The sequence below is a fragment of the Girardinichthys multiradiatus genome, chromosome 13 (genome assembly GCF_021462225.1).
Source record: "Girardinichthys multiradiatus isolate DD_20200921_A chromosome 13, DD_fGirMul_XY1, whole genome shotgun sequence".
NCBI lineage: Eukaryota > Metazoa > Chordata > Actinopteri > Cyprinodontiformes > Goodeidae > Girardinichthys > Girardinichthys multiradiatus.
In genome coordinates this window covers 29505923-29533021 of record NC_061806.1, presented here as the reverse complement: position 1 = coordinate 29533021, position 27099 = coordinate 29505923, and the positions used below count along the sequence as shown (strand labels likewise).

The following is a 27099-nucleotide window of genomic DNA, read 5'->3' as shown; positions in this document are numbered from 1 at the left end:
TACGGCAGAGCCAGGGTCCTACCCTGGAGCCAGGCCTGGGGTCGGGACTCGTCGGAGCCTGGTAGCTGGGTTGCTCCTAATGGGACCCAGAGGGGCCAAGCCCGAACGAGAGACATGAGGCCATCCCCCAGTGGGCCCACCACCTGCGGGGGGAATCGTGAGGGACCGGTGCGAAGAGGATTGGGCGGCGGACGAAGGTGGTGACCTCGGCAGCCCGATCCCCGGATGCTTAGGCTGGCTCTAGGGATGTGGAATGTCACCTCGCTGGGGGGGAAGAAGCTTGAGCTTGTGCGGGAGGTCGAGAGATATCGACTAGAAATAGTCGGGCTCGCCTCCAGCGTGGGCTCTGGAACCCATCTCCTTGAGAGAGGCTGGACTCTCTTCTACACTGGAGTTGCCCACGGGGAGAGGCGGTGGGCTTGTGTGGGTTTGCTTGTTGCCCCACAGCTCAGCCGTCTCGTGTTGGGGTTTACCCCGGTGGATGAGAGGGTCGTATCCCTGTGCCTTCAGGTTGGGGACAGGTCTCTGACTGTTGTTTCGGCCTACGGGCCGAGCGGTAGTGCGGAGTACCCGGCCTTCTTGGTGTCCCTGTCAGGGGTGCTGGATAGAGCCCCTTCCGGGGATTCCATTATTCTGCTGGGGGACTTCAACGCCCACGTGGGAAAGTGGGACAGTGACACCTGGAGAGCCGTAATCGTGAGGAATGGCCTCCCCGATCTGAATCCGAGTGGTGTTTTGTTACTGGACTTCTGTGCTAGTCACAGATTGTCCATAATGACCACCATGTTCAAACAAGGGTGCCCATCAGTGCACTTGGCACCAGGACAACCTAGGCAGGAGGTCAATGATCGACTTTGTTGTTGTATCATCAGACCTTTGGCCGCATGTTTTGGACACTCGGGTGAAGAGAGGGGCTGAGCTGTCCACTGATCACCACCTGGTGGTGAGTTGGATCCGCTGGAGGAGGAGAAAGCCGGACAGACTTGGCAGGCCCAAGCACTTAGTGAGGGTCTGCTGGGAACGTCTGGCGGAGCCCTTGGCCAGGGATGTATTCAACTCCCACCTCCGGGAGAGCTTCAACCAGATCCCGGGGGATGTTGGAGACATAGAGTCCGAGTGGCTGCGGCCGTAAGGTCTGCGGTGCCTGTCGTGGCGGCAATCCTAGAACCCGGTGGTGGACACCGGCAGTAAGGGATGCTGTTAAGCTGAAGAAGGAGTCCTATCGGCTGTGGTTGGCTTGTGGGACTCCTGAGGCGGCTGACGGGTACCGTGAGGCCAAGCGTGCTGCGGCCCGGGCTGTGGCAGAGGCAAAAACTCGGGCCTGGGAAGAGTTCGGTGAGGCCATGGAGAAGGACTACCGGTTGGCCTCGAAGCGATTCTGGCAAACCGTCCGGCGCCTCAGGAGGGGGAAGCAGTGCTTTGCCAACACTGTTTATAGTGGGGGCGGGAGACTGCTGACCTCGACTGAGGACATTATCGGGCGGTGGGAAGGAGTACTTCGAGGATCTCCTCAATCCTGCCATCACGCATTACGTGGTGGAAACAGAGGCTGGGGACTCGGGGTTGGACTCTTTCATCACCCAGGCTGAAGTCACCAAGGTGGTTAAAAAGCTCCGCGGTAGCAGGGCTTCGGGGGTGGATGAGATCCGCCCCGAGTACCTCAAGTCTCTGGATGTTGTGGGGCTGTCATGGTTGACACACCTCTTCAACATTGCGTGGCGGTCGGGGACAGTGCCTCTGGACTTGCAGATTGGGGTGGTGGTCCCCCTTCATAAGAAGGGGGACCGGAGGGTGTGTTCCAACTGCAGGGGTATCGCACTCCTCAGCCTCCCTGGTAAGGCTTACGCCAGGGTATTGGAGAGGAGAGTCAGCTGATAGTCAAACCTCGACTTCAGGAGGAGCAGTGTGGTTTTTGTCCCGACCGTGGAACACTGGACCAGCTCTATACCCTCTACAGGGTACTCGAGGGTTCATGGGAGTTTGCCCAACTGGTTCACATGTATTTTGTGGACCTGGAGAAGGCATTCGACTGTGTCCCTCATGATGCCCTGTGGGGGATGGACAGGACTTCTAGGCACAGCCAAGGGCCGGAGGGGGTCTGGTTTGGGGACCAGTGGATTTCGTCTTTTCTTTTTGCAGATGACGTGGTCCTGCTGGCCCCCTCTAGCCAAGACCTACAGCATGCACTGGGGCGGTTCGCAGCCGAGTGTGAAGCGGCTGGGATGAAGATCAGCCCCTCCAAGTCCGAGGCCATGGTTCTCGAGCAGAAAAGGGTGGCTTGTCCTCTTCAGGTTGGAGGGGAGTTCCTGCCTCAAGTGGAGGAGTTTAAGTATCTCGGGGTCTTGTTCACGAGTGAGGGAAGAATGGTGCGGGGGATCGACAGACGGCTCGGTGCGGCTGCCGCAGTAATGGGGGCGCTGTGCCGGTTCGTTGTGGTGAAGAGAGAGCTGAGCTGGATAAGCATGTAGCCACATTGGAGAGTTGCTTGCATTGACCTTGCAGCAGCCCTCACACCGAGCATGCATATAGCAACAGGAAGAAACCTCCTGCAGAACCAGGCTCAGTATGAACAGCCATTTGCTGCAACCGACTGGGGTTTGAAAGAACATACCGCACTGGTCTAGGAGTACTTTCTTTGGGAGAGAAAAGTAAAACATTAATGGTTGTAGCTCCTTTAGTGGCTTCATCTAGGAGAGAAATGCGGCTAAGCAGATGAACTCTGAGCCAAGTCCATATTATGAAAAGAGAGCACATAGCGTTAATCACAGTAGAAGCTAAGCCAGTATGTCTAGAAGAGAGACAGGGTTAAACACTGAAAGACAGGGCGTTGCTTTGCAGCAATCCCTCCTACTGCGGGGACAGTGGACAGTTGGCTGCATTTTGTTGTAAACTTTGCTGCAATCGCTCATACTGAGCTTGCATGTGGTAACAGTGGAAAGGACAACTCCCCTATCGCAGAAAGAAACCTCCATACCTTTGATGAAATAAGGGCTCTTTTTTATGTTTTGGATTATTTCATAGTCAAGGCGCATTGTCTTTTGTTTGAGACTGAAGTAAAGGCAGAATATGCAAAAATGTCAAATTTTGCATACTTTTTTCATATTAGATTTTAAATGACATCAACAATATTTGCTGTTGTAGGTGAAATAATAAGAATCTAACAAATTCCCTTTAACACACACAAAAACCTTTCATGAGCATTAGTTTTCTAAACCAGTGAGTTTATTATTTCACAACAATCTTGTTTGGGTCATACACATTGTTAGAATGTGCTGTAGTGAGAGTACTGGAAAAACAGTGTAAATAAACTCATATCAGAACAAAACGGCGAGGAGCTTTTAACAGTCCTGTGAGCTCTGTTAGTCTAACTTTTTCCTTGCCTTCTAATTGCTCTGTTAGAAAACCTCGGGCTACGGTAAGGAGTAGAAGCTGCCTCAATTGGATATAACGTCACGAAATACATCAGGGACAGATTGTCCTGACTGCTTTAAGTCTCCGGATCAATCAAAACCCCTCCCAGCCATTCTGTTTCCCTTTCATTCTCCCTTCACAGCCATTCTTTAGCTTCATTTCTTAATTTTCTATCTCACCCTGTTTTTGTTACATTATTTAATATATATTTATTTAATTTTTGTCTTGTTTCTTCAGTTTGTCTCTTCTCTTTTATTTTGGTTCTCTGATGAACCCTCACATTGAAGATTTCCTTCAGGTTTCAGAGGGAATTAGTGTGTGATGTTTTTAATATCTTTTTATTTCTGCATACATTTTGCATTTCACAGGAGCTCTGAAGTCACCTAAATATATGGAGGGTTAATATTTAGTGTCATAAGATGGCATAATAAAATATTAGGAGCTTAAAACATTGATGGGAATCTAAATAAAAAAAATGTAAATTAATTATTTCATAGATGCATATAAATGAGAAAGATGGTGCCATTGCCCTGTCCATCTTATGACACTGTCGCCGCTCTACCAGACTGTAGAGTTGAATTATTTCTAGTAATTACACATATCCACCTTGTTTCTGTCACTCAGCTTGACAAAAACTTACAATAGCGTTGGCTCTTACTGTTGGCTTATTTTAAGTACATCCTTGGAACCCTGTTGAAATATTTCTTCTGCTTCCAATAAGACTCATTTCACCTCGACCGATGTTTCAGTCAGCAAGGTGGAGCAAACCGTCTGGACACTGGCAGTTGCTATTTAAGGACTCAACAAGATTGAAAATTTACAATCCCATGATGAAACAGGCGCCAATCTGTGCAGCAGGCAGCAGCTTCGATGTGTCATTGATGCTGGTATGAAAGAAGTGATACATGACACGTACCAGAAAGCCAGAGGCAAGCTACTGATGTGCAACTCTGACCAGAGTCAGGGAGCTGGAGATGATTGACAAGCTCACTTTAGGGAGTAAAATTCAATCATCTTTTCCAAAATATCAGCGCATTGCAGAATAGATTTAAGGAAAAAATTTAAATATATTGGATGGGAAAGCATTTTAAAATATCATTATGAATTTGTGGCACCATCAATAAACCCTGAGTCCAATTTAAAGTGCTTATCAGCAGGCATAATGACTGGGATCCAAAGATCTTTCAAAGAGATGATCAGTCTTTTAGTGACACAACTACTATTGTACCATTTCACCAGTTAGCCTTTTACCTGTGAATCTTGCTAAATTAGAATAGCGTTGAAAAGGCGCATTATTTAAATCATTTAAAAAACTGAGACTTATACATAGTTTCTTTACACACAGAGTAATGTATTTCTTGTGTTTTCTTCTGTTCATTTTGGTGATCATGGGTTACAGCAGAAAAAAACAAAAAATTTAGTTTCCCTGAAAATGCAAAAAAACAAAAAAAAAATAGTTTTATTGAAGAAATATGTTTTGGTCATGTTATAGCCTACAAAATCATACAGAAGATTGCTGGCCTGAGAGTTTTCCAGTAAACTATCATTTACAACACAAAACCATTTCCAAACAAAGCTGGGTGCTGTGCTGTATCGAATTATAATTCATGGAAGGTTTAGTGGAAGGAAAAAGTGTGGTAGAAAAAGGGCTACAAAGAGGCAGGCTATTCCCAGGAAAGCTTTCCATGGGAAGCGAAGCTGGGGAATTTAGGAAATGATTCAAGTTGGAAGCTTTCCATGATATTTATTGCAATTAATGGGAATTTTGGGGCATTAATATGAAACTGGGGGTAATTTAATCTAACTATTATGTTCAAACATAAATATAAACATTTTGTTTTGTTATAGACATACATCTATGCAATATTTGCAAGTTAAACATAGTTCCGTATATCGTGCATATTTACCCAGTGATAAAAACGTATGTTCATTCTGACCCTGAGCTCAACTGTGTGGCTTAAAAGTCCAGGATAATAGAAATCATTTCTGTGATGATGAAGGCACAGTTGATGTAGAGGAGATGGACTAAATACTCCTGCAATAAGCAGGGAAAGATATCCTTAAGTGTACTTGTACTGAAAGATACAGTGAAGCCCGAATGTATTCAAACTCAGTGGTGGGTTTAGATATAAAATTTTCATTCAGCTAGAAGTTGATAAAGAAACAAGGTACTGTAAAAGGAATATCAATTAAGAAAAAAATGATTTACCTGTTCTTATTTACATTTTAATAAAAATTGCATACTTGTAATATAGATATTTTTACCTTTCTTAGTAATCAGTGGAAAAATCTTCATTGGGATTACATCAATCAAAGCCTTCTTAGAATCACTGACCAGCATATTTCCACTGGTATAGTGTCAGGATTTATCTTTGGTGATGAGTTCCAGGTCTGAGGTTGGAAAATCTTTTTATATTTGAAAACTATATTTAAAATACCTGTTAAGGGCCAACCTTCAGCGTTTCTAATTCCTGGATTATGAATGTTTATTTTTATAAATTCTCTTTTATTCCCATAGAAGGTTTTCAACGTTTAAGCTCTCTGAATTTTGCAACCCCACGAGCAGCCTAGATAATTGCAGCCTTTAGAGGATTGTGAAGAAAAGCCTGCTCAAGAGTTTGAAGCACAAGGCATGAACTGTAACTGAAATCTGGGCTTCAAGAACCATCATACAGTGACATATGGAGAACATGGACTACAAACGTCACATTCCTGTTGTTGGACCACTCCTGAAGCATCTTACCTGTGATGAGGAGAAAAAGAACTGGACTGAGACCCAATCAAGTAATAAGCTCATGTACTGTAGAAGATATGGACATACATTTTAGAAGGCCCACATTTCTATATTAAATTTTTTTTTTTATTGGTCTGATATAATGTTCTAATTTTATAGGTTTTATCATCTGTAAGCAATGTAAGAATTATGATTTTTGATTTATTAATATTTATCAAGAATTATAATTTAAAGTCATAATTTGAAAAAGATTAATTTCTTAACCAAAAATCATTACTTATTAATCGAAATCAGAGATGTCCTCTGGTGTTGTAATTATGGCTCAAAGCCCTTGATAATTACAAATATAAAATTCTCAGTAATAATTGATAACTATTACTTGATGTCACTGTTTAATCAACCGCTTCACCGAATGTGTGGGAACTTTGACCTTATTTTGACAGACAAATCACTCTTGCTCAAAATGAACACAAACGCTTTCTCTACATGAATATTTATTAAATCAACAGCCCTGATACACCTTGCTATTCTGATTCAATAATCGTCACCTAATCAAGCATGCAAAAGTTCTACACAAAAGGAGTAAAATATCTAACTAAACAAGATAAAACAACATTGAGCGTGTATGAAAGACAAATCAGCAGTTATGGCTAAACAATGGAAAATATTGTCCTGGGGCGAAGCTTTGGGAGCGGCCTCCACCAGGCTGCAGTCATAAAACCCCCAACGTTGGAGTTCAGTGAAACACAAAAGGTCATTAAACTTTTAGGCGGCAACTAGTGGAAAAACACTAAGAGTGAAGACAAAGGAATAGTGAGTTTTCACCATGAGGTTCTAGCAGTCCAACTTTAAGTTCACCCGAGTCTGCGCTCAGGTGTTCAAATACACAGTTAAATCCTAAAGAAAAACCCATGGGCTGAGCTGCAAAGAAGAGTCACAGGATTATGGATGATCTAAAGAGATTATGCAAAGAGGATCGATCTAAGATCCATCTATCTGTATGACCCAACATTGTGAAATGTTTAAGGAGAAGACTAAGGCCTGTCCTATTGGCAAAAGTGTTTCTTTAAAGTATTAACAGCAGGAATGGGAAAAAAATGGTCTCATGTATAAGTGAAAAAAAAGAAAAAAAAAAAAGATTTATTTACGCTACATAAATGGGCTCCAATCAAAGGTTGAATTTTGTAAGATTTTCAGTGAGACTATGTTACTGCAATAAAGATAAAGTATTTTCTGAATTTTGTTAAACAGGGGTGTCTTTAAGAGGAGAGTATACTGTAAAGTTATGGTAGTACAATGTGGCAATTTATGTGGGTTAACCTTTTTTAACTGTTTCTTTTATACAATATTTTTTAATTGTGTATTAAAATGAACCATTATTGGTGCATTTGTGGTATTTAACTAACTTTATGCCCTAAAGTGGTAAAAAATAATTATGAAGCTTTAAGATTTTTTGTATTTAGAAATTTGTTTTGTAAGTTGGTTGTAAAGTTTTCTTACTTAGATTTTCTTCTGCTTTTTTATACAAAAAGTCATTGTTTTCAGTTTGTTTGGTTGGTATTTGTGATGTTGCACATTTGAAAATAAAAACAAAAATCATTGTCCAACATCTGCTGTGTAAGCCTTTATAGTTTCAGGAGAAACTTTGCAATATTCACTGATTTGAATAATGGATGTTTGAATTTAAGCTGAAAGCTAATGAAAAGAAGTGGAAGTATATACACATGAGACTGATAACTTTTTCATTTTTCTCCCCTCTGCACATCTTCCTTCCTTCCTCCTGCCTCCCCTTTTTCACAATATTATTTTCTTTTACCTTTTTTCTTTGCTGTCACTTTTCTTCTGTCGCTTATTTCCACCACCTGGATTCCTATCACCATTGTGTCTCCTATCCTCTTTGTTTCAACCTTCTTCCCATTTTTCAAACCAGCCAAGCCCAAGAACTCGGCCAGAGCTGTGACAGTCCAGGCTGGCAGCAAGTCGGTGGTGGTGGCCCAGTGTGAGGGCGCGGATGGGAAACCGGCAGCAACCATCAAGTGGCTGGCGTCAGTCGGTGGCAATCACTCAACCACCACCACGAACGGGCCGGACGGCACAGTGACGGTCCGGAGCGAGTACAGGCTGGTCCCAACTGTGGCAGATAACGGCAGAGAGGTGACCTGTCTGGTCGACCAGAGGACACAGGACCGGCCGTGGACTGAAGTTCTGAAGCTTTCTGTGGAGTGTAAGCAAAAGAAAACAAACCTTTGAGTTGTGAGTCGTCAGAGAGAAAGAAAACAGGCACACTCTGCTGGAAGGGACTAGGTCATCATTATCGGGCTGTCTGCATGAGGTGCATGTAGGGTGGAAATAGATTATAACACATAATTACAAGTTTTTGTTAAAAAAGAATCAAGAATCAGGAATCAAGAATCTTTATTATCACTATGGACCCATAATGAAATTTTTGTCGAGACGCTCTGTTCAGAATACACACATATATAGAACACAGACAAAATTAAAAACATGGAGTGTAAGAGATAAAACGCAAATAAAAATTGTAAGGCACATCAGGAGGAAAATTAGAGCACTAATAGCAGCTGAAAACATCTCTAAAGAGAAGTATGAAATATGTACATAGGAAAGTAGCATGATGTATTGACATAAAGTGCAGCGTGTGAGAAAGCAGCCTGTGAACGGACATTGGTCATGAAAAGGACTATTGAGTGTCTACAGGGGGGCGATTGCCTCCACAGTTCTGGGAAATAAATAGTTTTTGAGCAAATTTGTTTTGGATTTCATGCAGCTGAGCCGCCTTCCCGATGGAAGTGGGACAAACAGCTCATAGCTTGGGTGGGTGGGATCTGTGTCAATGCATCTGGCCTTTGTCTGGACTCATGTATCATAAACCGAATCCAGGTCTGACTGAGACACAGGTTGCTTTCCACCCTCGCCCTGTAAAAGTTTGTCAGTAGCTGAGGAGAGAGTCCGGATTGCTTTAACCTCCTGAGAAAGAAGAGCCTTTATTGGGTCTTCTTCATCAGCTGGGAGGTGTTCTCAGTCCAGGAGAGGTCAGTGGAAATGTGAATGCCCAGGGACTTTATGCTGATTTTCTGATTAATGCAGATTCTACAAAGAAACAATAAGGTATAGGCTCTGATGTCTGATATTAAGCGTGTGTACATGTGAAACAGTGGTTGTGGCAAGATGTAGGATAACCTAATATTACGTTTCTCAGTGCGTACAGCATATTTCTTAAGGGACAGATCTGCTATGTCCACATGCTTCACCACCTCCCCCTGTATGCAGAGAGGTCCTCCTGGACGTTTTGTAATCCTACTATGGCCTGCTTGGTCTTGCTGGTGTTCAGGATGAGGTTATTCCTGGAGCACCACTCTGTCAGGTTGTGAACCTCTTCTCTTCAAACAATGTCTCATCATTGTTTGATACGAGACCCACCACAGTAGTATCGTCGACAAACTTCACGATCGTGTTTGTGTCGTGGATGGCTGAGCAGTCGTGTGTGAAGAGGGCAGGGCTGAGTATGCAACCCTGCGGAGTGCCGGTGTTATGGATCAGTGGGACAGATGTGAGTTTCCCTATAAACCAAGGATGTGGAGCTTCAGGGCCAGCATGTTTGGTGTTGAAGGCTGAGCTAAAGTCCACAAAAGCATCCTAACATATTCATCAGGATGTTGCAGATGAGTCAGAGCGTGTGTAGTGCTAACAAGACAGCATCATCTGTTGAACGTTTTTCCCTGTAGGCAAACTGCAGGCTGTCCAGGACAGCAGGGCATAATGACTTCATAATGACCAGGGTCAGAGCAACAGGACGGTAATCATTAGGACAGGTGATGTTTTGTTTTTTGGGCACAGGCAAACATCACCAGTCTCAAAACAAGAACTGGGTGCACAAGTTTAAAATTTGTATAGATTTTTCTGATCCAAATAAGAAAATATTAATATGGGGTCAAATAAATACATACACCCACACTATTTTGGTAAATATCCCTTAACAAGTTGCAGCTGAGTCACCTGCTGTTTGTAGCCAACAACATGCTTCTGTTATAATTCTGGCTAAACATTTGACCTCTCTTCTTCACAGAACCGGTAGAGTTAAATGAAATACGTCAGTTTTCAGGCGTGTTCATAAATTTAAAATGGAGTTGGGGCCAGAATTTTGAAACCCATTTCAGAAGTCTAATGTTAGCCTGGTTTATCCATTCCAAAATCAGTTTTTGGGATTGTTCTCCTGTTTTAACTCCCATTTGTGTCTAACTTTCATGTAGCTGCTGGTTGGAGTAAAAACTAAAGAATTTGGTGCACTCTCCTTTTTCTGAACTGCATCAACTTTGTGCGATGTACTAGTACCACAAGCAGCAAAAAGGACCCTCCACATAATAATACAACTGCCATGCGTGACTGTTGATTACAGAGTTCTAAGATTTTTACTCAACTTTGGTCTCATCTGACCATAAAATGTTTTCCTATTCATTATATCTACAGGAGTAATGTCAGCAGCTGTCAACCTTTAATCATAAACCCAAGACCCAGACCTTAATAAAAGACATTAGGAAGCTGGTTGTACCAAATGTTACACGAACTAATCCTATTGAGTCTATTACATTTAATTTCTAAAGAGTTAAATATGAGAGAGGATTAGGTTGATTTGAAATAGTCTGTTGGTACCAACAGTAGATAATAGATATAAACAATAACTAAATATATAAACAATAAATTATGGTTCCATGCTGTCGGTAAACATGAGCTGCATAAATACATGGAAAACAGAATGAAACCAAGTATAGAAAAAGAATGCATGACTGTAAAAAAGTGAAGTTCAGAATGTCCCAAAGCTCAGATGGTTGCTCAGAGTTGGAAGAGTCAGGCTACCACATTTTTTCTGTGTTAGTTCACTGAAGTTGTGAAGGATTGAGGATTATGTCTGCTGTGAAACTCAGATCAGTTTTTATAGGTTAGCAGCACTCTGAGGGAAAACAAACCTATCTCACCACACCTTCCTGTTCTCATTCTGAGTCATTTTTTCCAATCATTTCTCAGAGCTATTGCTCTATGTTGATTTCTTCCATGATGTCTTTAGATTAGTTTTCTAGAAAAGGTTATGAGGGGTGACACCAACCTTTCCTGCTTCTTTTAACCTCTCTCATTCACCACATTGTTTTAAATTTAACAGATTTCTTCCTTACATTTAATTTTTATGGAAAGGTCAGCGTTTCTCTATTATTGAGATTGTGACATTTTTATGAGATACAGCTGCAACATGTGGGCACATATCAGCAACACATTCAGATGTCTTCTCTGAATTCTCATCATTCTCATCATTTCTGTCACAGTCGACGCTTACCACACGCATGCACACTTTAGTACACTTACAGCAACTTTGTTATTCAAATAAAAGGACCCAACAGTACAGTGCCATGCAAAAATATTTACACCCTTTGAACGTCTCAAAATATTGTCAGGTCACAGTCACAATCAAGGTATTTTATCTGGATTTTATGTCACAGACAGGGACAATATGATTTCCAGAGTGAAAACAAAAATCAAAAGCTGAAAAGTGTGACATGCATTTGTATTCAGCCTCCTGAGACAGCACTTTGTAGAACCTCCTTTTTCTGCTGTTACAGCAGCAAATCTTTTGAAGGTATGACTTTGCCAGCGTTTCAGATCTAGAAACTGAAATTTCTGCGCATTTCCTTTTTGCAAAACAGTTCATACTCAGTTAGATTAGTTGTAGAATGTCTGTTAAGAGAAATTTTCAAGTCTTGTCACAAATTGTCAAATGGATTTAGGTCGGAGCCATAATAAAATATGTATACACTTTGATCTAAACCATTGTATTGTACCTCTAGCTTTATGTTTCGGGTCCTTGTCCTGCTGGAAGGCAAACCTCTGTCCTAGTTTTCCTCAGGCTCCAACAGATATTTCATTCCAGGATTGCCTTGTACTTAGCTCTGTCCATCTTCCACTGCATGATACCACCACCACCATGTTTCACTGGGGGGATGGTGTGTTCTCGTGGATGTGCACTGTTGTCAGCCACACACAGTGTACATGCAGGCTGAAGAAGTTACATTTGGGTGTCATTTAACCCGAGCACCTTCTTTGACAGGTTTGCTGCGTGCTTACATGCAAACTGCAAACAAGACAAATTATTGCTTCTTTCAGCAATGCCTTTCGTTTATACTATAGAAAATATGTCATTTGAGCATATCATTAGCCGTAAAGCATAATTGCCTATGTTATATTTTGGCTTTCTGTTAATATATCAATTAAAAATATAATGTATTGCTGAAAACTTTGTTTTTGCTTGTTTTCTGAAATCGTTCACCAGTGATTCAGGCAATTATACCATGAGTCTAGCGATATAGGGATAATCCAATGGACTTTTGGGTTTACGGTAATTATCAACAACTTTCGCTTCCAGACCCTCCAATTGTCACCATCGACGGTTACGACAACAACTGGTACGTCGGCCGCTCTGATGCAGTGCTCTTCTGCCTGGCCAAAGCCAACCCTGAGCCCACCACCATCACCTGGACTACGTAAGGAAAACACTCCACAGCCTTCTTCTTAAAATTAAATTCTTAATCATTGCACAATTACAATATAGATTTTCCTCCATCATCTTCCACTTTTGCCCTTTCCAGGGCGTCCGGTTCCTTGCCTGACACGGTGGTGGTGGAGCACAACAAGCTGACAGTGAGGAAGGTGGACGACGCTGTCAACACCACCTTCACCTGTGAGGTCAAGAACAAGCATGGGGCAAGCAGAAAAACACTCACCACGTTTGTCATAGGTGAGTCAGAATTAAAAACAAAACAAAACACAAAGACGCCATAAAATCCAAACGCCACATTCGCAGTTTCTCCAGCGTACATTGATGTAGATAAATATTTGAATGCACAACTAGTCCACAAATCTCCTCCACCACACGGACACACATGCATGCAAATTTTAGTTTTTGGAAACTTACGTGCTGGGATCAGAGCTGATCTGATGACTGTGGGGTTTCTGATCTCTGTTTGCTGGTCGGCTGTCAGCGGTGTCTGGCGGAGGCTTTTGATCCGCTATTCCCCCACAGCAGGGCCAAACTGCTCGATAAGGGCCAATATTTATTACTGCAAAACGAAACCAATCTGCTGAAGTGAAAAGTTTACATAGCAATAATGCAACCAGGACACTGCATCTCTGCTGGTGGTGTATTAAATGGAAATTGTAGTGTACAAAGCCCTTATCGGACTTCATTGACCCTGCGGTGGATGCTGTTGAGAATGTTTCTGGATTTCTATATTTTACCGAAGGTTTCAAGTTGGTGTGAGCCAGTTTGCAGAGTTTTACTTTTTTCACCCTCCCTTCTTCTCTGCAACAACAAATATCTATACTAACATTTCCCTAATGGTTTTCATCTCTTCTTCTCCTTTCTGTCACATGATGTGTCTGAAAGCAGGGTGGATTTTTCTCTTTGGGTTTGGCTGGTGGAAGCTCGATCAGGATAACTTTCTTTTCACAAACTGATCTGAAACATCAAAATGCACACAGTTCACAAAATGAAGTTCTCAATCCATGTCTGTAAAAACGTTATGAAACGTTGTGTTGGTTTATTTTCAATGTGTTTCCAATGTTGCACTCAACACCAGCTCCTTAAATGGTCAAAATCCTTTTTAGTTGGAGGAATTAGATGGCTTATCACTATATTGAGCTTTACAACAATAAATGATTCAAAACTAACATATTCTCTTTAGCCAAATGACAGCATGGATGCTACATTTAGAAAATCCGTGGGAAATCTGAGCCACAGATTTGAATTGTTTTATTCCAGAAAACAAAGATCCTTTTCAGTCAGGCACGGTGCTAGATGTGTGGGAGGTTCGAAAGTGGCTTAGCTGCTCCTGTTCTTGCTGGGAGCATATCATTGTGACCGACTCAGAGTATCAAGGAGCCAACACTTACCTCACAGAAATCCCTTTCAGATGCATGTAAAACCCCCGCTCAATCCATACACACTCTGCGAACACTTTTAGGGACTCACAGAAACACTTTTCATCTTTTTCTATCTGAGAGTAAGGCTGAAGTTTTTGATTCATTCTCCTCTGTACTGAATTCATCCTCCATGTTTCCTGGCTTGCTTGCAATACACTAAGTAGATGGGTTTAAAATGAACTCTCTTAAAGAAGGTGAGTACCAGAGGCAGAAGGTTGACCAAAGGCTTTGCAGAATGTGAGTGAAGATGATGACAGGAAATGTTGCAGTAAGAATAACGTGGTTTGTGCTGAAGCCAACGTTGTGGCATGTGTCTGTATACAGGTGTCTCTGAAAAGATTATTTTGGGAGGCTAATTAATAAACTGCCTTTTCTTTTTATTATTCTTCACAACAACTGCCCTATGGTTAAATAAGAGTAATGAGATCAAATAATGGATCATGCAGGCTCATTAAAGCAGCTTAAAGACTGGAAAACCTGCAGTTGTTGCAGTCGTCCGTGAAATAAATGTAATGTTAAATTTATTTAGCAGTGGAAACGTTTAGATATTGTGATCATCAATAAGTGGATGCAATAGGTCAGTTTATGGAATAAGCAACAATCAACTGTCTATATCCAAATACACTGTTTTGTCTTTAAATTTTTTCCATGCATGGGGATAAGGATTACAAGACAGCACTCCTAAATCATGGCTACAAGAAAACAATTTTAGCAGCCAGGGGGTATCCTCCTCCTTTGGGTGTGATACACAGCTGACTGACAGCTCACCTTTTCAAATGGGAGAGGAAGAGAGTTATTCTGTACGCCACGTTTATGGAAAAGTCACTATCACCGAATTTTTAAAAGTTTAAACAGGAACTCTAAAGCAGAACATTTGGTACCACTTCTTTATAAATAGTTGCTAAATAAGTAATAAACCTGTTATTAATCAAGCTTCTTCTTGATAACTTCACTAAAAGCTATTTATTGTGTTTAATTAGGTGAAATAATGAATCACAGCAGCTCATTAAAGTAGCTTAGAGGCTATAAAGAACTTCGATACCGTGAGCGAATATTAAATGTTTATTGAGCAGCTGAAATATTTCTAATACTTGTAGATATTTTGTCCTTGTAGACGCAAACACAACTGCTTAATTTATGGAATACGTAGCGATTCACCAATCAACTGGTTCTGAATTTTCCATTTTATTCAGTCTGTAAATGCATCAACAATCAGAATCAGATAGAAGGTTAGGGATTTACACTTTAGTGCATAAATGGGGGTTATCTTGTTCTCTCTTCATTTTCTGTTAGATGTAAAACTACTGAGGAGGCTCTGATGTTGTGTCTTGGGACTGTAGGTCAATCCTGATATCCAAATATAAACATCTATTTTCTGATCTCAGACAGTTTTGTTTTTGGTGCTAGTTTTCTATATGCTGGTATAAATAAACCATAGCTAATGTTACAAGATTTATGATAAGATAATATTTAGAATGACACAATGTGTCAGAATAATCACCTGTTAACCTTTGCTTCGGACCAGTTTTTCTAGTTTATACTGCTTCGCTGGAGGTGAAAACTCAACGGTTTCCTGTCTCTGGTATACTTATCTAATGCATTTGAGCTGCAGTAATGCTGTTTATGATAATCAGGGGGCGGTCTGACTGTACTGGTCCAGTTATCATATTCATATATTTTTGCATTGGCTCAGGAAAGTCCTAGCACTCCAGATGGCCAGTCTGCCAGTGGTAGTGAGCCACAGCAAGAACACATTATTTCTTTCACCTTTCCAAAGGATCAGCAGCATAAGGCTGAATGACTCATTCAGCATGACTGACTAATTAAAACACACGCCAACACTAAGGCCACTAAATGCACAAAGGAAACATGTTGTTGGAAATGAACACTTGTATAGTGCTCTGTTAACCAGTTCTTCATGTCATGTTTCTCTGGGATTTATCTCCACAAAGAGTAGGACACAAGTTCTAGTTATTTCCCTCTATATGTTCAGCTGAACACTAGGAGCTATAAAGAAATCTCTCTCTTATATTTTATTGACAAAACAACCAAATGAGTACTATCTGTTTTTATTTTTCATGTTACATGTTTCCTTAACCATCAAAAATATCACAGGTTTCATCTCCTATCATATTACTATCACAACAGCTAGTTATGTCTAATTTGATGCATTCAGATGCAGAACATTCAGTATTACTGTCAATCTTCCATAGAAGCCGAAAAATTAACAGTAGCGTATGTGAGCTATCTAGTTTATCATGGTATTTATGGACAAATTGACAACACACATGTTTATGAAAAAGAAAAGAATGACAGCTGAGGATGTATTGGGTTGTTTACTGGGTTTCCTGTTCTGGATGACAGTTTCAACTAATAATGATCATTTGTCAAAGAAGTTAAAGGACTTAAATCCTCATTTGGAATAAACTCCATATCTTAAATTAACCAAGTAACCCAAAATGTCTTGAACACCATGATGGCATAGTGATGACTTGTTGCAATCGGACCATATGCTCAGAGCTCCAAATTCACCCGATTTTTATTTGAACCCAGACAGCTTTCATTGAGTTTACTCTTACAGCTGCACCACCCAGTTAGACCCTTATTGCAAGAACTGTCCCAAAGGTCCTCTTCATAGTTTCGCATCCAATGTGCCCTTCATCCTCTATATCTGCATCATCTTCTTCTAAATAATTTTGCCTAAATAGACACCAGAACCTTTTGATTAGCCTTCCATGTTGTCAGTCCTACAGACAAGCTTCCACTAATTCAGATGTTTTTTGTTCCATCTAGAAACTTCACTGCTGAGCCATGGAACAGTTAAACAAATTGCAAACGCAACAATCCGTCAGATAGATTCTAGAAATCAAGGGTTTCAGAATAAAATCAGCAGTGTGTCCTAGCTTATTTCTGGCACTAGCGAAAATTGTCCAACCTTTTTACCTCAAATCCTTTCTACTGCTTCAAGTTCTGAGGCACAACATGTTTTTTTAGAATGGTGCTTTTTCCGAGGTCGAGCACCATGAATGTATTGAGCCAATTACCTCAACAGACGACACGCTTCGGATGAGGGAGAAAATCATTACCATTGACCCTTGGACAAACACAGTTGCCTGCTTTAAAGGTCAGAGTGGTTATCTGCTGCCGTTGAAGCTGTAAATGGATAAAATATAGTTTTGGTCCCCCTAAAAGCTGTTAAACAGACAATATCAGAGGAGTTAGACTTTCTGTGGGTTTTTATTGTGTTGGAGCTGATGTCTTGAAAAACACTTTGAAATTTTAACCTACTCCTTTTGCTAAAGTATCTTTTCTACACGTGTGATCTAACAATCACACATGTATAATTTAATGAAGTTTGGACAACAACACATTTTTCCAAAAAAAAACAAGATAATTTCTCACATTTTGATCTAGTTGTTGAAAACAGCCTATGACTACACTTGTGTAGTCCAAAGTCAGTTTCTTTTTCTTGTTTTTCTTAAACATCTACTAAAACAATGCGGAGATTGTTGTTTTCTGCTGATTAGTTAACAAAACCTGGACTGTGTGCCAAGGATGCACAGATGTCCCATACTGCACCATGATTGCTGTCAGCTAAGCAACAATCAGACAAAAGCATTCTTGCTAATGCTTGTTTAAATTCACAAATATTCCTCGCTTAATTCAGCTACATTATTATTTAGGTAGTAGCATGCCTTAAAATTAAACCTAGTTGTATTCTTACAGACATATTTCACCAACAAAAATGAATATGTAGCTTAAAAGTCATAATATGAGAGAAATAAATGGGTGGTAATTTTACAGAGCCTAGTCTCAGCACAAAGACACTAAAGATTATCATCAGTAATGGCTCCACTTCCACAAAACACCTAAAGGCTTATTTATGCCTTTGCTTAGTGAAAGAATTTGGCCACAATGAGTATTTGTTTGAGGCGTACTTGTATTTCTTATTTTAAGCAGTAAACAGGTAAAATCAACAACTGGTTGCAGAAGAAGCATCTAAAAAGGAAGTGCAGTCCTAATACAGCTCTTACTACAATGTTTACTAAAACGTTTAGTTATTTTAAGAAGTCTATCAAACATTAGCAATATTTATTCCTTCTGTGTTTATATTGAACAATGCAAATGCTTGTACAAACACACTGGCTTTCAGACTCGCTGCTCTTCCTATCTTCCTGTGCATGGACTGCTGTAAATACGGCGATGTGCACAATTGGCCGAAATAGCCTGAGCAAGTGTGCAAACATGAGAATAAACAGTAAGAATAAATCAGGGGAAACAAACCTCTGGTAGCCATCTCCTCTGCACACCTTTACTGTTCGTAGTCCGCTCTCTATCGGTAGAATGTGGCTGTTTAATTGTAAATTAACCAGCAGTAGCGTATCATTTTAATAATGCTGTTTTTTCTGAAACTAAGATGTCGGTTTCTTCTCATTTCCACATTAACTCTTTAGATATTTACATTTTTATCATCCAAGCTATGTATCGTTTTTTTTTTAGGGCTTGTTTTCATCGTATTGTTTTACCTAATTTATACATTTTTTGTGGAAATATTTTTTTTTCTTCTCAACAAAATCTGTTTGTATCAGTGTCATATTCCATGGCCTAAAATACCTGATATGTTGCACAGGGATATGTACTGGTGAGATATGGGCTTTAACCGCAAAACCCAATATGTTATTTTGATTTACTTTACTTTGATTCAGCTTTTGATCATGCATCTTCAACTTGATCACAACAAGTCCATCTGTGGGATACTGGTTCCAGTCTCTCAGCAGAAATCCAAACCATTAGGCAGAGAGGGCTCTGGCTCTCATTAATGTAATATTTATCACCCGGGTATTAACACACGCTGCAAATATACTTGCTGAGATCCGTTACCGGCTCCTTTTTTTTTTTTGTTGAACAGTGGATGAAAGCCTCTTGCCGTCTGCCATTTGCGCTGCCATCAAGGAGCCATCACAAGTCATGACCCCCCCTCAGTCTACAGAGAAGCTGGGAACACAGTAAGAGGGGGCTGATCAGGATGAAGCATGGAAAATAATTTGGGAAAGAGAAGTGGTTCTGAAGGAGGAGGTTTGATGGCATTGGGAGGAATTTTGAAAGGCCTAATAAAATGACTCTCACTCACCTCCATACTCTGTCCATCTCTCTGATGTATGCTGAGCTCTCAGGAGTAAGTGCTTCTTTAATGCAACAAGACATTTTTGTGTTTTTGCTGACAAGAAAAACATGTACCCTCCACCTCTTCCCTCCTGTTCTGCACAAACAATCCTCCCAACCCTACCCCAAACCCCATCCCTCAACATGTACATCATGCCAGCTATGCATGGCTTGCTGGGTTTCCACGGCGCCAGCTGGATCTGCCCAGGGCGGCGTGCACAGAGAGTGGAAGAGGATGTTGGCAGGGAAAAATAAAATAAAACGATTGGAGTGGAGAATAGGAGAGGATGTGAGATGGGGTGGGCAGCGGAATAAAGATGGTGATTGCAGAGGAGCTGAAAACTGAGATAAAGGCAAGTGTTTGTGTGAGAGAGGGAAATGATGGAGAGGTTCAAATGCAGGAAGCAGCAGGAGGAGAGTGGACGAAGGGTTTCTATAAAAACCGTGATGACTTCTGGTCGAGTTCGTAAGACTGAGCTGGCAGGAGGCTGTGACCCTCTCTGTCCTCCACCTCTCTGGCCATCACTCCAACCTCCCTCTACAGCACAAGAAAAGCCTTTTATGGGAGAGTCCAGCTGGCACGGGGCTGGTGGCTATGTTGCGGCACACATGCATTAACACCCTTATACACACTCAAATGGACAGCCACATCTAGACGGACGAGTGGAAAAGCATTTCCTGGATCGCCTGCAGCAACCGAGATAGCTGTCCACTGGAAAGACACATAGTCACTTTGAAGACGCACATGTATACTGTGCTTCACATATACACCCTCAGATAAACTGAACCATGCCAAACTGTGCATGAAATAATCAGATGATGTAGCCATGGGGAGAAAATTCTGGCTCCAACTCCGTGCCACAAAACCCCTGCTAACCTCAGGACAGGCCTAATCAAACACTATGAACATACACAGGAGGAGAACAGTGTAGAGTGGAATATTTTGCTGGAAACGTGCAGTTTTACAGCTTTTATACCTCAATCCCTAAAACAAAAATGGCATCACTCTTGGGATGAAACAATTCCCAGTTTTGTATTTTCTCTGAATAAAAAAAATATACAGTAGTATTTCGTTTATACCACCAAATTTAAGAGATTCCCACTCTTCCCCATTGGAGAAAAAGTTTCTCTAACCAGCATCCTGGATCAACACCAGCAGATGTTTCAGCCTTTATGTAGTAGAAAGTGTAGTTTTATTTTAGATTTTCTTTCGCCACACCCAGTTGGATTTTAATAGATGAGCTCTGTCTTCACAATAGACCAAAAATATTTGACATGAATGTGAAAAACCTTTAATGTGTAATCTGCAAGAAAACCAACTGTGCTTTTCAGAAAGTGAGGTTATTGAAAACTCATAGTAAGTTCTGGGTTAAGTATGTGCATATTCTGGGTTTTCGGTTTCAGATATCCAGGTAACCATTACCCTGGGTCAGGTTACTTCTGCAACTTACTCTGTGCACCAACCCTGCTCGTTAGCAGGGTGTATTGAAGTAACCCTGGGTTTGGGCTACGTTTTAGCTAGTTTGATCCCCGACAGAGATTGTAGTGTAATTCTGTTTATATTCTCATCATCATCAGGCACAAAAAACTGAGGTTTAGTCAAATTTGATTTTAAGACAGAGCTTTTATATAGGAACTGCCAGCAATCCAGAGGCCCGCAAGTGAAATCTGGTACTTATTGATATTTTGTCCAAACAAATAAAATCATCCACCTCTGTGATCACCTCACCTACATTTAACTGATGCTCCAGCAGTTGTATTTCAATCTGTGTTTTCTGCAGCTGAATTTTTAGGTATTCCTTTCTGATTCCACATGTTTCTATGTTGTCTTTGTAAGTACACTTTGTACAGCTGTTTCACAAGGAGCTTTAAGGACAGAAAAATATCTAAGTTTCTGTTGCATGTCTGCTCTTTTCCATATTAAGTCTTGAACTAACCTTTAATGTCTTATTCATTATTAATTGCATATGCTGAATATATCCAATGAATGCTGTGTATTTCAGTTGGTAAATGTTAAACATAAAAATAGTTAATTCTGTCATAAAAAGTTTAATATAATATTTCTCTTGGTTTCTAAAAGCTGCGTTTCAACTTAAAAAATAAAGAGAATTATGACCATAATGTTGTGATGATCATGGTGATTTAAAATCAATGTAATAATTTGACTAATTGTCTAAAAAGAAGAGAAATTAAATCCTAAACTGTCTCTAAGGTCTAAATTCTTTCACATGCGTATGTAAAGCTTATGACAGAAGCTCAGTTAATTACAGCTGCAGCTTTTTGTGGCTTCATGCTTTATTGTTGCTATAGCAACAGACAGTAAAACGGACTGTTTGGACATCTCATCTAATCTTTGTCATGATTAAGCTGATTCAGTTTCCTCTTGTGCGTGTCTCTGACCATAAAACTTTAGCATCTGGTGCAACAACGTCCCCGCCTACTGATCATCAGCTTTACATCCTGCAAAGTTTAGTTTATCCTTTCGAATATTCAAGGTGAAACATAAGCAAGAAAAATAGGACTTAATTAGACAAAGCTTTGTTTACTTAATATCTGTTTCCATTGGGATTTTCCCATTCAGACCTATTATGTCACTTGCTTATTCTAAGCAGTCTAAGAAGGCCTGCCGTTCCTTATTTCTTACACATTATTATCGCTGTCTGTGCTCGACCTGTTGGAGCTTATAGAGTTTTATTATACGTTTCTTTTTCATTAAAAGTTTAAAGGGAACTCCTGAAAGCACATGGAAAAGTATTTATAGCGTTCTCAATTATTAATAGAAAAATGTGTGTAATGCTAAAAAAAGCTAAAACACAAAACCCATAAAAAGGTGGGTTAGTCATCATCGCAATTTTCAGAAATAGTATCGCAATTAAATATTTTCATGACATTGTTCACTCTCTCTCGCTCTCACCTCTTTACTTAATAAGTTAAGCAAAGTAACCATACTGGTCATTACTGTGAATAATATTCAGACAATGGCCGCAGAGTATCTTAAAATAGGAGGAAATACCAGCTTGGTTTTATTTGACATGTTCTTCATTTTTATTTATATGATTAAACGTTTCAGGATAAAAGTGATGGCATCAGGTTTTGGACAAAGATACCTGGACATAGAAAAGAAACGATGCGACGCCAATAATGGTTTTGTAAATTTTTACTCACTGCACAAAGAATATGTTGGTAAAATTTAAAGATTACTTTAAATGTAAACTAGAAGAGGTATGAAGAACCTTCAGAGGGTCTTAAAACATTAGAAAACTTCAGCTTGCGGAATCAGAAGCTCATTCCCTATTTAGAAATGTATTTCTCTCTGACAATCAGAAACAAGAACATCTGACTGAACCTTTTAGGAATCAGAGTTCTCGTCTACCTCTCTCCATGTGACCATTGGTGCTGTGGCCACACAGGGGGAACATCTGTTAGGGAGATAAGAGCCGAGCTGAGGGCCTCCAGGCTACAGCTTATTGCACCCACAGACATGAGGGGAATACAGACGAGCACATAAATGCATCAGAAACGGGTGTGAAGTCGTCCACATTGGGGGCTTTGAGTTTTAGGAGGTTTAAATATCGGCGTAGTATCAGCAGGTGAACAGCAGGAACAACTTCAATCTGTTTCACTTATTCACACAGCTGAACGACCGTATGGCCAGCATATCACCAGAAACACCAGCACCATCCAGTGTGGGCCTTTAAAGGACGAGAGGAAGATTAAACAATGCAGTTTATTCAGTTATTGACCTAAAAGTTATAACAAGTAATTCTGGTGTTCAGTGATATCATAACCTTAAGTAGGCAAGGTGCTGTGGCCACGCAGGTGCATCTGTCAGGGAGATGAGAACATGATGGCTTAGTGAAGAAATACCAGTCGTGCAAATAATAGACTAAAAAGGTGTTAAAACTCCCTTTTTTTTTTTAAAGCTTTGTATACCTTCATATTGGTAACCACCCAATGCTGATTTTCAATTCACGAAACTATTCAAATTGCTGCTCTTGATATAAAATCTACATTTTTACTCTCAGATTACTTTTAAGTAGTATAGTTTGAAAAGTAGAAAATGTCTTTGATTTTGCTTTTATATATCAAATTTTCACATATCAATTTTTAGGCATATTTAGCCAAAACAGAATTAGCCTAAGAATTGCATAGTCTTTGATTTAAAAGAGAACGATGATAGTCAATAGACAAATTTTCAGATATTTATATATTTTTTAGACAAAGTAACACAACAGTTAAAACAAGAAAGGAAAACAACTCAAAAAGTGGAAAATGTGGGTTTTCTTTAAGCCATGAGAAGTTATTTTTATCTTTCACAGTGATCAAATAACATTTATGTAAAGACTAATTGCTCCAAAGTGAGGCTGTCATGAGTCTCTGGTGTGGAAGCAATTAAAGTGTGATTTATTTGTAGCTGTTGTTTACTTTAGATGAAAATCAAGATAAATTGTTATTTTAGAAAGGTTTTGCAGAGTTAATACTTAAATAGACATTAATAAGGCCACCACATCCAAATCAAGAATCCCAATTTGCCAAAGAAAATTAGAAACAGACATGAAGCAAATGAAAAATAAAAAAACAAAGTTTGAGGTTATGAGTTTCAGAACTGTAACTTCGTTAGGTTTAGTCCTTTAATTGCTTAAAATACATTGAAATATCTTATTGGTTTGTTTTTCATAGAGCATAAGAGCTTTACGTTTGGAAAAGTGGAACACGGACAAATTAGCAAAATTAACTGAAAGGGTTCGTCCATTTTATGAACATAAAATGAATAATATATGGGTTGAGAATATGAAAATAAAGGAATTTTTTTTAAGAGTGTTGGTTTAACAGGAAAGTGGAGTTGTTTCTAAAGTGTTGCTTCATTATTTCCTGGGAAGAGAGCCAGACGTTGGTGTTACATTTTAGCAGCCAGAAGTGGTCCTCTTTACAAAACAGTGAGTGCATTGTAGTGAGATGAGAGGGGGTTCTTTCTTAAGAACAAAACATATCGTCATATCGTCTTCTTTATTACATCTTGCATTTTTATGTCTTCCACACTGGAAGGAGCTGTCTAACATTTATTTACATTGGTTTTTGTTGCAATTAAATGTTTCAGATCATCAAAATAATTTTAATATTGTTTAAAGATAAAAAGCAGTTTTCAAATTTTTTAAATTCTGTTTTAGTTCAACCTGGCCCTCTGGAAAAAAGTAATTCCTCCCCTTGTTAGATCATGTATGAACTGATTAAACTGCATTTTTGGAAAGCTGAGCTCATATTTTAAGGCAAAACACAGGCCTAATTACTACCTGATCTGCAGATATAATAATTGAGACAGAACCTCCCTGACAGATGAAAGATCCCAAAAACAATAAACAATCTTGGAAAATCAGTAGAAGACCAAAGTCATTAACAAAGCTATTTCACAATTTTTCATAAAATTTCATATTATGAATATTATATTAAAATAAAGATAGTAAGACCCGAAAATTCAAAAGATTGTAAACAACTTCAGGAGAAAAATCTAGAAATCTCGGTCTGAAGGGCATGTTGTGGTTCTGTTTAGGTTAAGGGGAATACATGCTATAACCTGAACTAAGGTCGGTCCAACAAAATATTTATGAAATAACTGGACCGTATTGCATAATATCTATACACAAAGTGAAAGCCTTTTCTTGTATTTCTCCATTATGAGTTACCACAGGCTCTACACACAGGATCTGTTCCCACATTTCTAATATCTGTAACTGTAGATGATTTAAGGTTGTCATCAAAATCCACATTAAGAAAATCATTTTGATTATGGAGTTTACACACATTTGATTTGACAAATTGGACATCTCATCATGTTCTATAAAGACTTCTCTGCACCAAACATGGAGTTAGGGAAATGTTGTCCAACGTAAAAAGCAATGTATACCTAACTTTTTCCCCTAAATGCAATACTTTATACATTTTAGAACTTTGGGCAGAAGAATCACATGTTTCCGGGGAGTTTGGACTGATAAAGTCTTTCCTAACTGATTCCAGCTTGTTAGATATTATCCCTGTATATTTGCTATACAAACCATAAACAAAGCTTTTTCTGTTGTGTAATATATTTCACATGTTGCACTGAAGAATTTAAAGAATTTTGGAGTTTTTCTGGTCAATAAAATTGATTTTTGCATGAGGTTGCTGGCCAGTTTTGAAGCTGCCAATAAGATATTGATATTTTTCTAGGCATTGAAAGCCACTGGGATTCCTTTAGTTAGAATTTCAGTGCTGTTTGTTCATAAGAGTCAACAATGCATGAGCTGCTGTAAACTGTAAACTGCCCAACTAGATCTGTGCTACACTTGATCTTTTGAAACTTGTGCATGTTTTCTGAACATGTTAGATTTTTTTTTACAAGCACCCAGTCGTGTTATGTGGAGCAGGTCGAATGAGTGGTATGTGTTAGAAATATATTAAAGGCAGATACTTGTTTCTCAATACTCTGTGTTTAAATATTTGACTTTCATTGGACCCTGTGCAGTTCAAACATTTCAGGATTTCAGGACTTTTTTGTTTACTCCTCAAGTAAAAAAGAAGCATGAGCTCACTGATAGAGCCGAGCCAAGCCACAGCACTGCTGGTTTCAATCAGGGTGAGGCAGCATGTGGGTGACCCTCAGATGCATAAATGAGAACACGCTTATATGCTCATGATGTACTGTGCCCTTATCCCCTGGGATGCTTTCCGCTCCTTCATTTCTCTCCTTTTTTCCAGTACTTTTCTTCCATCCAAGGCCAAACTTCCTTTGCTGCCAGGCTTCAGGCAGAATTACATTTTATAGTGTAGTAACATATAGAAAGATTGTATACTGCACATTAGAAACGTCCTGTAGAGCCACTGCACTCATAAATCTATGGGTTTGTTATATGGTACAGATGCACAAATCGCTATATGCTGCAATTTGCATGCAACAAACACACGTTGTGCTTCTGTGTTTCTGTGCAAATACGTGTTGTACAAACATTAAGCATTTGAATCATGCACAGGCTTGTTCCTCAGTTAAATTATAAGGTCAGATGTTGGTACCTGTAGCTAAAGCTTAGCAAGGGAGAAGTTCATGATTACCTCTGTGCTTGTGCTACTGCATTCTATTTCATTGTTAAAGACCCTGGGGCCTGTTGTTTTTTTTCTTTTACTGCAGCCCACTATGAGACACATCAAGTAAAGATACAAAGCAAACAGATTTTTGCACAAATACAAATAAGCAGATGAGATGCATGCAGAGACACGATAATCTTGATCCCCGAAAAGAGAAAACCCTGCGAGCACAGAGACATATTCACTGAACATCAATCTGGGGTGTCAGCTTGGTCACATTTTTCATTTCTCTGTGATTTCCATCCTGTCGACATCAGGAAACCCCAATAAACTTCCCAAGGTGTATTGTGTGTTTATTAGTAATAAGTGCTGTGAAAAAGTCTCTGCCATTTCATGTCTTTGCATTTCTTTCCACACCTATATTTTTAGAACCGCAAACTAATTTTAATATTGCATGAAGATAACCTGAGTAGGTACAAAAACAATAATAATTTCATTTCAGGGGAAACGGCTATCTAAATCAACAGGTCCATATGTTATAGAGTAGCTAAATATAGTTAAATCTGTGTTAACTATAATTCAACACATTTTGTGAAGAAGTGCATTTCAACCTGGCCTGTTTACACCCGGACTTCTAGAATCAAGAAATCCTTGAAATAGTACCTGTCTCTCTTCATGAAGTAGGATAAACTATCTCAAAATCAACACACCATGCCTAGATCTAAAGGAATTTAAGAACAAATAAGAAAGTC

At 39.7% G+C, this 27099-nt stretch overlaps 1 protein-coding gene across 7 annotated transcripts in view; it reads left to right on the top strand.

Annotated features, from left to right (window-relative positions):
• Positions 1–27099, top strand: part of pvrl2l (PVR cell adhesion molecule related 2 like) — a 396229-nt gene that overhangs the window by 188553 nt on the left and 180577 nt on the right. For all 7 annotated transcript variants that reach the window (XM_047383829.1, XM_047383830.1, XM_047383828.1 and 4 more), the window contains 3 exons: positions 8076–8369; positions 12573–12690; positions 12796–12944. In XM_047383829.1, the coding sequence (XP_047239785.1) occupies positions 8076–8369; positions 12573–12690; positions 12796–12944 (561 nt within the window). The remainder of the gene's footprint in view (positions 1–8075; positions 8370–12572; positions 12691–12795; positions 12945–27099) is intronic.